General features: G+C 37.0%; 1 protein-coding gene across 2 annotated transcripts in view; it reads left to right on the top strand.

Moving 5' to 3' along the window:
- Clgn (calmegin) overlaps positions 1 to 16,101 on the top strand; it is a 44,935-nt gene that overhangs the window by 11,193 nt on the left and 17,641 nt on the right. For both annotated transcript variants that reach the window (XM_047566795.1, XM_047566794.1), the window contains exons 2-7: positions 441 to 593; positions 3,314 to 3,387; positions 4,010 to 4,068; positions 7,743 to 7,884; positions 14,020 to 14,101; positions 15,470 to 15,662. In XM_047566795.1, the coding sequence (XP_047422751.1) occupies positions 450 to 593; positions 3,314 to 3,387; positions 4,010 to 4,068; positions 7,743 to 7,884; positions 14,020 to 14,101; positions 15,470 to 15,662 (694 nt within the window). In that variant the 5' untranslated portion in view covers positions 441 to 449. The remainder of the gene's footprint in view (positions 1 to 440; positions 594 to 3,313; positions 3,388 to 4,009; positions 4,069 to 7,742; positions 7,885 to 14,019; positions 14,102 to 15,469; positions 15,663 to 16,101) is intronic.

Here is a 16,101-nt window from a genome sequence, read left to right as displayed (position 1 = left end):
AAAATTTTTTTCCTTTAGCTTCTTTGGTGCTTAAATGTAAATGTATATTGGATTTATCATTATAAAATTTCTAATTGTACATATACATTTAAGCAGCATTGTAATAAAGTAATTTCAGCAAACATTTAGGAATCATAGTTTTTCATTCTTTTAAGGTGATCTACCTATTATTTGAGTTTGATAATCACTGTTACCTGTTTCTTTAGATTTTGTGCTATTGGCTCTTTGTTTCTGGATCTGCGGCAGTAGAATCTGTTTGCTAGATAATTTGAAGTTTGGGTTTTACTTTTTAAAGCAAAATTTAAATAAGTTTTGTTAATGATTGGTTTAAAAAGCTATCTTAGAATAAAGGTGGTATTAAGGAGAAGTCATTTCTTCAGTACTTAACATGTATCTTTTATAACTTTGTCTTATTTTCACTAATTTTTTTAATTTCACAGGTAGTCAATATGCATTTCCAAGGCCTTGGACTATGTTTGAGTCTTCTGTTCATCTCAATCAATGCAGAATTTATGGATGATGGTGTTGAGGTGGAAGACTTCAATGAGCATTCAGAAGAGATTGATGTTAATGAAGGAGAACAATCCTCAGAGGTAAGTTATTGAGAAATAAGTTATAAATTATTCCATTACAAGATGCATAGAAGTGACTGGTCTCTTAGAGTCATCTCAGTTCTAAGAGTCTTCATTTTCCAAGTAAATAGAAAGACGTTGCTTCTTCCTGACTATCTTGTTGCTGTGTTTTTTAGAGTGCCTACATATAACCGAAATTTATGTGGTATCTAGTACAGTTTTGTTAAATAAATATGCAGAAGGTTTTTACTGTCAAAATAGGGGTCCATCACTGGTTGAAGAGGACTAAGTACTTCAGCTAAGAGTAAGGGTTTAGTTTTATTTATGACACTGTCAGTCTTTTCAGTAAATAAAGGGTAGTGTAATATGTGGTCTTTGAAAAGTAAAGGAAGCACGCGGCTTTTGTTCATTTCTGGGAGGAAGAAAATGTTCACAAGGAGGATGAAGTAGAAAGGCAAGTGAAGATGAACCGGGCATTCAGGACGGCTGACTCGCACTTCTGCCTCAGTGTCACTGAGATGCATGCTTTGAGGGTTTGGTTAACAGGAGTCTGGGCACTGCACATAAGACCCTCCAGAAGAGTGTTCCCGCCAGACAAGGTGGAGCACACCTGTAATCCCAGTGACTCAGGAGACTGAGGAGGATAGAAAGTTCAAGGCCAGCCTCTGCAATTTCGTGAGGCCCTAAGCAGCTTAGCGAGATCCTGTCTCAAAATAGAAAATAAAAGGCCTGGGGATGTGGCTCGGTGGTTAAGTGCCCCTGGGTTCAATCCCAGGTACCAAAAAACAAACAAAGAAAAAAAGAAGAAGAAGAGGAGCAGTCCCATTGGGGACTGTTCATGTGACAAGCAGACCTATTTTCAGTGAGAGGAAGTGTTCATCATATTGTGCCAGCCACTGATTCAAGGCTGAGGGGATTAATGGTTTGTAGACGTCTTTGCTTCATTTCCTTTTATTGGGAGTTCTGTGTTTGTAAATGCAAGTGTTTAGTTGTTTAAACTGGATGTTCTGCTTCCCGTCTTACATTTTAAGCTCTATAAGATCATTTCTTTGAAAACCTAGTTCTATGACCAGCAAAGTAAGGACTTGAAGCGTTTCCAGCTGACTTAATACCGCCACCTTACGCATTTTGGAGTTTGGTCTTTAAAGAAATGGACAGATAACTCACCACTCCTGACTATATTTGGTGATAATTTGAGAAGTTGGAAAGAAAAATCATTAAATGTTTTTTGTTAGTGTGCTATAGTAGTGGTGGGGTTCATTGTGACATCATCACACATGCGTGGAATACAAGTTGCTCCCTCCCTCACCTTCCCCTCCCTCTACTGTTCTCAGTCTCCTTCAATGTATTTATTATTTTCAATTGGTGCTCTATACATAAAGGTGGAATTCACTGTGGTATATATTCCTGTATGTAAATACCATAATTTGAACAATTTCATCCCAAAGCTCCTCCCTTTTCCCATCCTGCCCATCCCCTTCTACTACACTGATCAGTGGAGGAAAGAACACTTTTTAATGCTTTTAAATTTGTAGCATGAGTAATCAAGATACTTGCAGTATAAGGGCAAAACAGACTGCTGGTGTTTTAGGGTTAGTCTGACAGAAGAAGCCTCGTGTGACCCCATTGTCCATTTAGGCAGTCTACAAAAATATAGAGAAAAATGAAGTCATACGTGGGTAAACTTCATAGAAAGTTGGCAATTTTGGTAACTGAATCTTGACCCTTTCAGAAATCATGAGTTTAATGAATGATAACCTTCCCTTAAGTGGGTAAAAAAACATTGTACTATCAGTACAGGGTAGGGACAGTGAAGATAGAAAAGCCCCTCTGTACCCTTTTCCCTAATGGCTGAGAGGAAATTTTACAACTAATCATGCAGTCACCAAAGTCTGATTCATAAAGTGCTAGATTATCCTTCACTTTGGGCGACGTTTTATTCATTCATCATCAAGCTGTGTTTTGGTAACTGGTGGATAACTCAATCTTGTACGTTACTTGGTGGGCACAGTCCATGTCGTGGAGTAAGGGGGTACAAGCTTGGGGCCAGTCTGGGCTCCCGCGTTGGCCTCCAGCTCCCCCGGCTAGGCTCTGTCCTGCAGCTTCATCTTCTGCAAAGCAGGCACCTCCGCAGCACTTCCCTCCGATTAGCCATCTCGGGCCACCACAGGCCCCGTCCCCACCCGCTCAGAGTAGTCTGCACTTACTGGCACTTGAGCCAGTGCTTCGCTGACGCCCCTTTGCAGTGCTGCCACCTTCAGATCTGTCTCTTCTCAGGTTCACAGTCTCTGGCGATGGCACCATTAGCACTTAGGCACCCACCAGTGAGATGGCAGACTTGATTTTAAGCTAGTCTAGATGTTTACTAAGTTTGTCCACTGATGTGCTTTTGTTTTGCTATTTGCTTTGCTTCTCATGACTTTCTTCCAAAAATATTGTCAGTTATCAGAATCATGAAACCTTTCAAATGTGTCATGAGGCCTTTTTAGCCACCCCCCCCCCCTTTTTCCAGTGGAGGCAGAGGTCAGTGGGTCTGTTTGGATGTGGAGCATTCTCACCATGACGGTATTCTATTCGCTTGTGTTTGCCATTGCTAGGATACAGCCTTGAGATCAGAGCTGGGGCCACCTCTTATCTGTTACCGTCGTGTGCGTGTCTGCTAAGTTCCTTACTGGATAGATTATTTATTTAAAATATTTGCAAAGATGAGTAACTTTAGGTTTTTAAAATTCTGTTTTTAGATTAAATATAAGACACCTCAGCCTAAAGGAGAAGTGTATTTTACAGAAACCTTTGATAGTGGAAAGTTAGCTGGGTGAGTATTCACTCAAGAGAATGTTTTTCTTGGGGATTCGCTTTTTTGAAGTTATTGGTTATTGGCCTATGAGAATTACTTCTATACATCTATAAGAAAATTTAAAGGACTTTAATTTGACAGTATAAAGTAATACTTCAAGCATCTTATTATTGATGAAAATGTTTAATTTGGATAGTTCTTTAGTTATGCAAAGAAAGATACAAATACATTTTGAATGTAAAGAAGAAACAAAACATCTTTTCATTTTCTAGAAGCATATATTAACAGTCTAAGTTCAGATTACAAATTTTGAGTTGCTATTCTGAGCTTCACAATGGTAAATCAATGAAGGTTAATAGTTATTGATTATTTTGTACCAGACACTGTCCGAAGTAGATAGGTAATTATTATATTTAGCCTCATTTTACAGGTAAGGAAACTGAGGCTTTGTGATCACACAAATAGCTAATTGCAGATTCCAACTTTGGCCTGACTCTAGACTTGCAAAGTCAGTCTAAGTATTCATTATTTTTGAATGAAAAGTGACAGTGTTGGATAATCTTGTTTCTAATATGCATTTTGTCTATAAAATACTAGTTTTATTTTTTAATGATAAACGTGTTTTCAACTTTATTTACAGGTGGGTCTTATCAAAAGCAAAAAAAGATGATGTGGATGCAGAGATTTCTATATATGATGGTAAAATATTTATTTAAATATTTGATATAACCACTATGATCCAGAGTTCACTAGTTGTCAAGATTGTATTTTATTAAATTATGTGGCTAGAGGGTCCATCCTACTTCACCATAAAATGTCCAGTTTATTTTTAACTCATACCTTTTTAGTACTTCTGGAAATCTCTTTTAAGCCACCATCCAGTTTTCTCTCCCTTAATGGTTGAATTTTCACTATGTTGCAATTAGTCTTTTTTTATTTTTATTTTTACACACTGCATTTTGATTCATTGTACATAAATGGGGTACGACTTTTCATTTCTACGGTTGCACACAATGTAAATTCACACTATTTGTGTGATCATACATGTACATAGGGTAATGATATCTGTCCCAGTTCACTATCTTTCCTTCTCCCACCCCCTCCTGCCCCATTTTCCTCTACACCATACGAAATTCCTCCATTCTTCTCTTGCCCCCCGCCCCATTATGTATCATCCACTTACCAGAGAAAACATTTGGCCTTTGGTTTTTTGGGATTGACTTATTTCACTTAGCATGATATTCTCCAACTCCATCCATTTACCAGAAAATACCATAGTTTTATTCTTTTTATGGCTGAGAATATTCCGTTGTGTATATATACCACAGTTTCTTTATCCATTCACCAATTAGTCTTTAATCAGTTATTTCTCAGACCACAACTGTTCCCTGTAATGTTACCTCAAGCTTGGGCACACCTGGATCATGTTCTAATTTATGACAAGGTTCTCCTAGCAAGTGGCAGTCAGAGGCTAATATGCAAGCTACAAGATACATGGCTGCTCCATGTCTCCAGCCTACATCCACCATCACAGGATCTCTGATAGCGTTACATCAGTCTTGGCTGTAGAAAGAACTGACCCTTAGGCAAGGGTCATCCTTTCCCACTATCAAGACTATCCCAGAGAATTCCAAAGAATTATGTCTAGTCTGCAACCAGCCTCCTCAATTGTGATATCCTCAGGGAAGATCAGCCTCTTTTCAAGGTGACATGACTGAGAGTGGAAATTCCCCTCTCAGAGGGTCTCACACTCCCACCCTAGAAGTCAGGTACATTAGAACAAAACCAGTGAGGGCATATGTTGGATGTCAGCTGTCTATTTCCTTTTTAGTTTTATTTTCTTTTAGTAGAAGATAAAGATTGTGTCTGTTGTCTTCCTTTGCTCAAAGCATTCTTCATCCCAGTAAATCCTTCCTGCTTTCGTGTGTTTATATACTCCAAAAGGGAGTATAAATTCCATACGCACAGAACAAACAATACTGCTTTTGGTCTAAGTCCATTCACAGAAAAGAATTGTTTCCTCTAGAGAAGCATTGAATCTGCAGAGACATATAATGCTTCTAAAATAAATCCACATAAACATTAGGTACAATATCAGAGTTCTTGGGCTCATACGCCCATGTTTTCATGCTTTATAGTTTTTTCCTAGAACATTGGGTGTATATTTGCTTTACATGTGAATTTTGTAAGAATCCTTGATGGAGCATCCTTAAAACTTAGATAAGGGTGAGTTTTAACTGTCTATTACTTAGCAAAAAAAAAAAAAAAAAAAAAAAACAACTATTAGTGTGTAGAGTTTTCCCCCCAAGATTAAAACTAAAAACAAACAAGTAAAACATAACATTTTCTTAGTAGCCAAGTTCGATCTGCTGTCTTATTAAACATTAAATATTCAGGTAAGTAACAAATTTTAACAAATATATAGATTCTCCTGGGTGTGAAAATGCAGAGTGCTTATAAATACCTCACAATCACCTAGAAGTGACCATACTGAAATATGTAAAGGGACTGCTAGAGCAGTGGGTGAAGTTGTTTTCTATGTATATTACTTTACCATTAAAAAATTAATGGTTACTGCAAAAAAAAATTAGATTAGCTAGTCAGACTCTTTTTAAATGTCTTAAAAGCAACTTTGAAAAATATGGAGTCTTAAAGTTTCAGGTTAAGGGGAGGATTATCTAAAATTTTCAGATTATTAAAAAAAAGATGTTAAAATTCTAATTCTTTAATTAACCAAATTTCATGATGTGTCATAAAAAGTATGTATAGTCTTTGTGAAATTTTACCTACAAGGGAATTTATATTACCTAATATTTTCCAGAATTTAGGTAAGTAATCTGGTTAATAGAAAGTCATTATTTAAGTTGGGAGAAACCTCTTGTCTTTTGTCGAAATTACCTTGTTTTTAAAAGTGCTAATGCCTTTTTCATAGTTGGTAAATATACATACATAATTGCAAGAAAAGCAACATAGTTTTAAAAATGTTTTACTATCACCATCTTAAAAATCCCAAAGTTGTTACTTCTTAAAATAAGTCCTTTTTTTGTGGACTGAGGGGAAGGGAGTTAGTAATAATATAATTCATTGTCAATGTGGAGAATAAAAACAAATTTATCTTTTAAAAGTACAATGTTGGGCTGGGGTCGTGGCTCAGTGGTAGAGCACTTGCCTGGCATGTGTGAGGCACTGAGTTTGATCCGTAGTACTGCATTAAAAAAATAACTAAATAAGGGTATTGTGTCCTTCTATAAGTAAAAAAAAAAAAAAAAAAAAAAAAAAAAAAAAAAAAAAAAAAAAAGGTACAGTATCACCAAATTGGGAATGAGGAAAAACCCGAAAACTTTTTTTGAAAAAAAGTATTTTAAAAAGTACTAAAATAAGTTTACACAGTGATAGACCAAAAATCACTGTTTTTGATTCATAAACCTTTTCATTCTTGCGTTACTTTTTAAGAAAAAAAAGTAACATGTGAGCATTAGTGATTTCAAAAGAACCCACTAATAAACATTTTGAGTTGACAAAATACTGGAAAACAATCAGTTTTTGCTGAATTGTGTTTACTTGATTTGACAATATCTCTTATATTGAAAACCAAATAAATTTGTGCACATTAATATAAGTTGAGTTTCTAAAGTAGTTAGGAGTAAAGTCCAGCATACCACTTTTTGGGCTGCAGGTGGCCTACTTGTCTTTTTGTCCAGTGCAGTCCCTTGATCTGATGGCAGGAGTGATTCTGGACTAGGAAATCCCAGCCCAGAGAGGCCTGACTCAGCTTTGCTCACTGACTCAATGCTGATCTAGGGCTTTCTGCTTTCCTGAGCTGTTTGGCAGGGCCTGGGAAGGGTGTATGTGAGTTAAGCATGCTGATTTCAAAGTAAAATTTAAATCCCTCCAATTATTACTGTGAGCAAGCAAAGTACCTTGTCAAGTACTGAGCGTTTCAAAATATGCTAATAGACTGAGTCCATGGCTGGTACTGTGTTAAGGATGCTCTTTATCTCATGCAGTTTTCAATATCTCAATTCAAAAATTCAATGTTGATAGACCCTATGAGACAATCCTCATTGTGTAATTCTCAAAAAAAAAAAAATCTGTTACAGAAAATCAAGCTTATCTAGTTTTAGAAGTGCCTTAGTCAGATAGTTTAGTGCCTTAGTTTGTTACTTATTAAATTTCACAGTTCTATCAAAGAAAAATGAAACCATTCTCTGATACAAAAAACGGAAAGGAAAGGAAAGAGGGAAAGGCAGATATATATGTAGCTACAGATATTATTTCCTGACCTATAATTTAGAAAAATTTGTTTACAACTGCTACAAAGTAATTCTAAAGTCAGAATTGTCTGTTTTAATTTGCTTTGCTTTATTTTTTAGGAAGATGGGAAATAGAAGAGTTGAAGGAAAACCGGGTACCTGGTGACCGAGGATTGGTATTGAAATCTAGAGCAAAGCATCATGCCATATCTGCTGTGTTAGCAAAACCCTTTATTTTTGCTGATAAACCTTTGATAGTTCAGTAAGTTTTATTATGTTTTCAAATACTTTTCAGAATTTATAATAGTTTGATGTAATTTGGCATCTGAATACAGCTTGGATTTTTATGCTTGGTTTAAAACTTTTTCCTTTTCAGCTTAGTTAAGTATACAAATGCACATACATAAACACAAGCACACATTTTTTTAGTGAAAAAGAGGTTGATGATAAAATCACATGCAATATAGCCTGTAACATAATCTCATCACCATAAAATACAGTATATAATACAATCACCATTTTTATTTTGTTTTCTTAAAAATACTTGCTACATATTCATATTATATATATGCACATATATGCATGTTTGTATATATATATTTACCTCAGTATATTCAGAATGGAATCATTAATGTTGTTTTTAAGTCAGTGATAAGATATAAAGGCAGCAAATCTATTTTAAAAGGATGTGTGTATGTAGCTCAGTGTCTTCCAGGTCACATTGACACATTCTCCTCTTGCCCAGTGTGTACGTGAACAAGCATGTAGCTTGCTTGTGTACTGCTGCAAAATTGGGTAGATTCCTCCAGATGTGTCACCTATACTGCTATGAAACCAAAATAAATCTATGCAGACAATTACACAACACAAACTCTCCAAATTCTAAAGAAAAGGAAATATATAAACATTACTTTCTGCATTACATCAGAAAATGTAGCTGTCCAAAATTAATTACAACATATGACAGTATGATTAACTATGAATTATGTACTCCAGAATCCCTTCTGTTCTCTGTGAACACATTAGAGGTGTTTTCAACCTGGTACAACTAAAATACTGTCTTGTGTTTTAGACATTTTTGAAAGAATAGCATTTGGTGTAAATGACTTGCTTTGTGAGACTTTATTATGACACTCTAAGGGACTTTAAGGTAGTAATGTCAAAGAATATATGATCATTAATTGAACAAATTAAAAATAGGGTACTTATTGGGACTCATATTTGAACTTGGTATTATTTATTATTATTCAGAATTTGGTTCATTTTTTCCTGGAGAATTTGAAGGTACTCTTATTATTCTCTTGAAACTTAAGTGAATGTAATATCTATTTTGACTCTTTGTGGTTTAAATAAATGACTAAGATTTAAAAATGTATAATTTAACTTCTCCAGAGTAAAATAAAGCAAATTTAGTTTTTTCCAGTGTGAGTACTACTAGGCAAATACTAAAATGGTAGTTTATGAGATCAGAAAATAAGTCTCAACTGTTACTAAAAATATTATGAAGTGCTTGTCCTGGAAAAAGAGAAGGAGAATCAAGAGTTGAATAACCTTCATATGTTTAACAATTCACAGCATAGATGTTTTTCTTCCCTTAATATTGATGAAGTCAAATGGACTAAATAAAATGAAGAAAATTTATAACAATAATATAAATACTATGGACTTATGATCTCTCTGTACCAGAAAGTACTTTTCCCAAATAGTGTACATGTAATACAGTTGAGCATCCCTAATCCAAAAATTCGAAATCTGAAATTTGAAACTTTTTTAACCTGTTCTATCACTTCTTCACATGATAGCAGTTTTGTAAATATTTCTTTTTTCTTTTCAGTTGTTAGGACTCCGAGTTTATGGGGGCTCAGCATGGTAGTTTGGTATGTGTACATAGTACGTAGTGATCAAGTCAGTTAAATTGCATTTCCTTCTCCTTAAACACTTGTCATTTCTTCGTCCTGGGAGCCTTTGAACTGCTCTCTTAATAAAATCTACAGTACATTGTTGTGAGTTGCAGTCACGCTACTGTGATGTGGAGCATTGTGCTGTGTTACCCAACCTCCTTTGTCCCCTACCCAGCTTTTCTTCTGTTTTCTACTTCTGTGAAATCATCTATTTAGCTTCCAGATATAAGTGAGGAGTGAGCGCACACACTGTCTTTCTGCTCCGGCTTATTTTGCTTAATATGACATCCTCCAGTTCTATTCATGTTGCCGCAAATGCCAGTCCCCGTTTGCTGCGGTTGTCTTGGCTGTTGTGAATAGCACTGCAGTAAACGTGAAATGTAGGGCTCTTTCGTGCGGATTCCATTTTGTTTGAATGTATACCAGCAGCTGGATGGCTGGATCATGTAATTCTGTGTTCTCCTTTTTCTACATCCTCATCAGCACTTGTTACTTTTTATCTTTTTTTTTTTTAATTTTTAAAAATTTTTTTACAGACTGCATTTTGATTCATTGTACACAAATGGGGTACATCGTTTCATTTCTATGGTTGTGTACTATGTAGACTCATACCATTCATGTAATCAACCATGTACATAGGGTAAGACTTTTTGTCTTTTTTTATAGTTGTTCTAACTGGGTGAGATGATATTGCATTGTGGTTTTCATTTGCATTTTGTTAATGATTAGTGATGTTGAGCATTTTTTTCATATACTTTTTGATCACTTGTGTATCTGTGTTTTGGTCTATTGCTCATTTTTAAATAGGATTATTTGTGGTTTTGTTTTTTTTTTTTTTTTTTCTTTTGTATTCTGGATATCAAACCCTTGTCGGATACACTAGTTTGCAAATAGGCTTTCCCATTCAACAGGATGAGGAGTGCGTCTTCACTCTGTAGATTGTTTCCTTTGCTGTGCATTATTAGCTTCTTAGTTTGATACAGTCCCATTTTCCTATTTGTGCTTTTTTTGTGTGCTTTGGCTTCTTATCCAAAGTCTATGCCTGTACCAGTGTCTCCTGGTGTTTCCCGTGATGTCTTCTAGCGGTTTCTGAGATTGCAGGCTGAAGCATTGCTCTACCTCTGGAGGCTGCTCCTTTAGATGGAGCATGCAGGGCACATGGCCGCCCCTGGGGTTTCCGTAGGTGGTGTGGGCCAGGGTTGCTCTGCTGGGCCCAGGCTGGCCTGGGGAAGCACATTCATGCTGGGTAGTAGAAGGAGAGTGCCTGTGGGTGTCTGAGTTCATGGGGGACCTGGGCTGCCTGTTGGCTTTGCCAGGCTGTGTGGCCCTCCTGGCTATCGGTGCAGGCAGCCATCCATTTCTCAGGGTTGTGAAGTGGGTGAGGTCATATCAGCAGACCTGGGTGTGGTGCTCTTGAGTGTCTGAGAGCATGTGGGAACTGAGCTGTTCTGATGGCACTGGGCAGGCGAGGCATGGTGCTTGTTGGTGTCCATGGGCTGCACTGGTGCCTTCCGTGCCTTGGCAGGCCAAGCTATTCAGAACAGGATGTCCAGCTCTTCCTGAAGCAGAGGATGGGTGGGCCCTGGCTGCTTTGCTGGCCTGTGGAGGGCCAGGGTGCTTAGGCAGACTTGTTGGTGCTTTCCAGCCTTGGGGGTGGGTGGGCAGGGTTGCACATTTGCTCTGTGGGTCTGTAAGTGGGAAGGATCTTGAGGCGGTGCTATGCATTAGGAGCCTGGTGTCCAGGGACAATGTGAACTGGGCTCTTCCGGGTGTAGTGCAGTGGTGTGGATTCTCTGGCAGCTCCCTAAGCTGCGCTTTGCCAGTGAGGGCTACTGGCTTCTCTAGCAGCATGGAGCAGGTGCCCATGGCACCCGTGAGCACTGCTGGGGCCTCTGCTTACCCATGGCCCTGGCTGAAGCCCCTTCTGTTCATGGTTGATCTCAACTGTAGAGGCTGGATGGTGGATGCTGTATGCTTCATTCCCTGGCCGTCCTAGGCCTCCACTCTTCTGGGTATCTCTACCACATGGCTACTGCATTCTGGCACTTTCCTTCAAACACTCTATAATTTCCTTTGTTTTGGATTCTTTGGTTTTGTTTTCTTATTTAGGTGGAGAGAGACATACTAGGCACCTTTAGTCAGCCACTTTCTCTGAAATCCAAAACTTGTCAAGTATCAGTGTGACTTTCAGAAGCTTCAGACTTTTGGAGCTTGCAAATTTCAGAGTTTCAGATTAGGGATGCTCAACAAATATTCCAAATCCCCAAAATATTCCCAAATGAGAATTTCTGGTCCCAAGCATTTCAGGTATTCAACTTGTGTGTGTTCTGGGGTCACATATGTTTTGAACACTAAAAATATACTAATTTAAGAGATGCAAAGTATATTAACCCATTAAAATTATTGAGAAGTGCTACATTTTAAGGAAAAATAAAACCTGGTTTTAGCTTTAATACTGTGTTTCCCAGGCATGTTTGAAGATATAAATTTATTTTCCTCCTAATGATAATTACTACTTCATAAAATAGTTTGGGAAATGATACTCTAAAGAAATCAGGGTTAACATATACATTCTCATATGTGTCCTCAGTTTTTCTCAAAGTTTAGTAGCACTCAAACTATATGATATGTCTATCCTTTGCTGATCTGTTATCCATTGTGAATCTTTTATGCTAGGCATAAGTTAATGTTTTGAAAAGTTGAAAATTTGCAGAATAAGAAATGGACAAAGTGGTTGAGCTTAGGCATAACAGGGCAGCAGAACTCTGTTAACACTGTGGGCCAACTGGAAAACTGTTCTTTCCAGTTCTGACCTTCACAAAGCACCTTGCCCTGAAATCACCTATAAGGAAGCAGTATCTCTTTTTATTTTTCCTGAAAATTGTGACCTTCTGGTCATATCATGTCCCATTTCTTCTGCTTTATAGTCTTCAAAGACACAAGTTCCCTAAAAAATATTTGTCAAGTTTTGTTTAAAATAAAGACTGTGGAGGAGAAAAAATAACCATGTCTTATTTTAAAAATGAAAATATATCGCTTCTGAAAACAAGCAAGTAGCTGGCTGTTATTGTGCCTAACACCCTGTAAATGTTTCAGTCCTTAGCGGGATAGGTATGGGCTATGTCCCCATGTTATAGGTGAGCAGAGAGAAGCTCAAAGCTTAAACAACTTGGCCTATCCAGGGTGTCACTAGAGCTAGTAGCAGAAGCAAGAATTACCCTTAGGTCTTTGTGACTTCAAAGTATATGGTAGCTAGTCACCACAAATGCCTCTAGTGCCAGCTACTCAGGAGGCTGAGGCAGGAGGATCACTTGAGCCCAGGAGTTGGGGGGCTGACCTGGGCAACATGGAGAGATCCTGTCTCCAAGAATAAACACATGCTTCTCATCACTAGTTTAAACAGCTGGAGAAATAAAGCACAGCAGACAGTGTAGGGAGAAATCACTCAGAGTCTTAGAAGTCGAAGAAAATCATTTAAAAATTTGCTGTATTTCTTCTGTTCTTTTTGATACAAATTATGTATACTTAACTGGTACTGAACTGTTAAAGACTGTATGCTATTATTTTCATCTTCTTGTCATTGAAGTTTCTTGAGAAACATTTAAACCTATAGTTCTTTATTAAAATTACCACTGTTTCCTATTGTTTCTTTGGTTTTCATCTTTGTTTTAATTCATTTAACAAAATCATAGTCCTTTTGATTTTTACTGTTTTTCACTTTGATATTTATTTCCTTACTGATTTTTATCATGTGTAATTCATTGGTCTTTCAGATATCTCTTCTAAGTTATGCTTCATTGTCTTAGCAAGACTATATTCCCTTAAAGTTTTGGTTTTTGCTAAGAATTACACTATGTTATAAATCCATGAAAAGACTCTCATATTAATTCATTCTTTTTTAGCTATTATACTAAATAGCTAAAAATTATCAGATCTCCTGGCTATTTAGGTCTGAAATACTCCAGATAATTAATTGAGATTATGAAATCTCTTTGCTAGAGTCATTTAATTAAATGTAAACTTTATTTAACATGGTATAGCTGAACTAAAAGACAAATTAGATTAGATAGCTAAGATCATCAATGATATCCTAGACATCTGCTATCGCTGTGGCCTTTTGTGGTTCTTTTTCTTTTAGTTTATAAAGAATATGTGTATTTTCCTACCTTTCAGAATTTGAAGTTTCCAGTAATAGTTTTAGTCAAATATCTTATTCTTAATTTTAACAGCTTCAATGGGAAAATATTTAAATAAATTGGTTGGCTTTGCATAGTTGATTATAATCACTCTATTTTTTACTATTTTAATGATGTGCCGTGTGTTACAGTAGTAGGAAAGCATCTCTGCTTATTTCCGAAAGGTTGTAGGTATGCTTTATATAGGAGCTTTCTGGTATTGTAAAACATTTAAATGCATTGGGAGTGATGCAGTAGGTTTTAAAGAGCAATCTGTCATTTTTATTTATCAGCAGTATGGTTCTCTCTCCCCTCGTTTAGATATGAAGTAAATTTTCAAGATGGTATTGATTGTGGAGGTGCATACATTAAACTCCTAGCAGACACTGATGATTTGATTCTGGTATGATATTTTAATATTTAAGAAAATCTTCTTAAAGTTAGTAAGTATTTTTAAGAAGTAATTGGGTACAAATGAAAGTTTCATTTCAAGCTAAAATCAAAAAGGACTCTGAATGTCTTTTCCTAACACAAGTTGACAGAGCTTTTACAGTTTGCCTTCAAGTTTCATATAGAGCTGGGTTACCTGGAAACATCCATTTTGTAATCTTTAGCAATAAAAAATTTTATCACATTTGTAAATAAAAGATGATATGGTGCTTATAAATGCTGTTGAAACATCCACTTAGAGTTCTTTACAAAATAAGAATCATTAAGTTTGTTCAGAGAAATAAGATAACAGACCAAAGTAGGAAAACGAAGCGGGTGGAGAGCCACCTGGAAAGGTGGGTGAGTCCAGGCGTAGCCAGCCCACTGAGAACGGCCGACTCCAAGGCCTTTTCACTGTGAAGTAGCTTCATTACCTCAAGAGGGTTCAGCACGACCGTTTTGAAGGGTGGGATGTTTCTTGGAGCTTTTTTCTGCAGCAGGCTGTGTCACTGTTTTGGCACATGACAAGAGAAGATCTGTGAGCTGTTGGCCAGAATTAATGGCCAAGCATCGGCTATATAATGTGTAGGTTAAAGGTTACTTTTAGGATCAGGCAGAAGAGGCCATCTGTAGTGTATGTTGAAGTTCTTGCTTTGGGTGTTGTGAGGGGATACCACTGAAGGTAGAACGGCAGAACCATTTAACGCCCAGCTTTTCTGTAAGCACCCTTTCTAATTAGCTCAGCAGGTTCTCAAACCAACCTTAGAAGGGGTGGGTATTGTTACCCGTTCTTCAGAGGCGATGAACGTACAGCCAGCATCAGTATCAGTGGTAGTCCTCAAACCCTGGGTTCCCAGTCTTGACCACCATGCCCTGCCAGCTGGAGAAGCTGACGGTTGTAGACGGGGACCATGGCTTTGTGTCTGTTTTCGAGTCTGAATTTCTCTTCATTCTGTACTCAGAAGGGTCATTTCCTGGTATCTTCATCAATAATAGTGATGAGTAAATCATTTTAGTCTTAAAGTCCTATTCATGCTTTCTTCCAATGCATAATTCTCAATGAAATACTACTAACAGATTTACATAAAGGAGCTGAAGCTTTTTATGATGTTACTTGGTCAGTTTCAGCTTATCTCCTACATCTTCAGGAAGGAAGTGGTGCTGTGTTTTAAAAAAATATATTTTGAGGTCAAATCTGTCATCTTTCTATATATTGCATTAAACAGTTCTTTAATAAATCAGTATAATACATTTTGTAAACTCTATTCATTGAATAGGATAGAAAATTTCTTTAAATGCTATGTAATTCTGGACTAATCCCCGCACTCATCTCTCTTTGAAGGAAAACTTTTATGATAAAACATCTTATACCATTATGTTTGGACCAGATAAATGCGGAGAAGATTATAAACTTCATTTTATCTTCAGACATAAACATCCTAAAACTGGAGTTCTTGAAGAAAAACATGCTAAACCTCCAGATGTAGACCTTAAAAAGTTCTTTACAGACAAGAAGACTCACCTTTATACCCTTGGTATATCCTTTTAATTCATTGATTAATTCAAAAACATTTGCTGACTATAAATATATTCATGGCAAGTGCTTTGGGAGAAAACAAACACTCACCTACCTTCCAAAAGTTATCTTTTGGGGAAAGTAAGATACACATATAGGTAGAAAATAAAGTGCCAGATGAGAGAGACAGATGAGGTGCAGTCAGAAGTTCAAAGGCAGTGTTGCCACCAACCTAGAGACTTGGAGAAAACTCAGGATTGTATTTGGACTTGTCTTCAAGTACAGGTGGGATGTAGAGGATAGGAGGAGGAAAGACATTTGGGGCACGCTGACAGTGGTGCTGTAAGAACAGGAAACTAGAAACAGAAATTACAGAAGGGGAGGTCCCAGTGCCCAGATGAAGAGTGCAGGCTTCATCTTGTAGGCAGCTGGGGTTGCTGTTAGGTGCTGCCTGTGGT

Source organism: Sciurus carolinensis, chromosome 10 (genome assembly GCF_902686445.1).
Source record: "Sciurus carolinensis chromosome 10, mSciCar1.2, whole genome shotgun sequence".
Taxonomy (NCBI): Eukaryota; Metazoa; Chordata; class Mammalia; order Rodentia; family Sciuridae; genus Sciurus; species Sciurus carolinensis.
The sequence above is the reverse complement of the archived record's forward strand: the minus strand, read 5'-3'. Positions and strand labels throughout refer to the sequence as shown.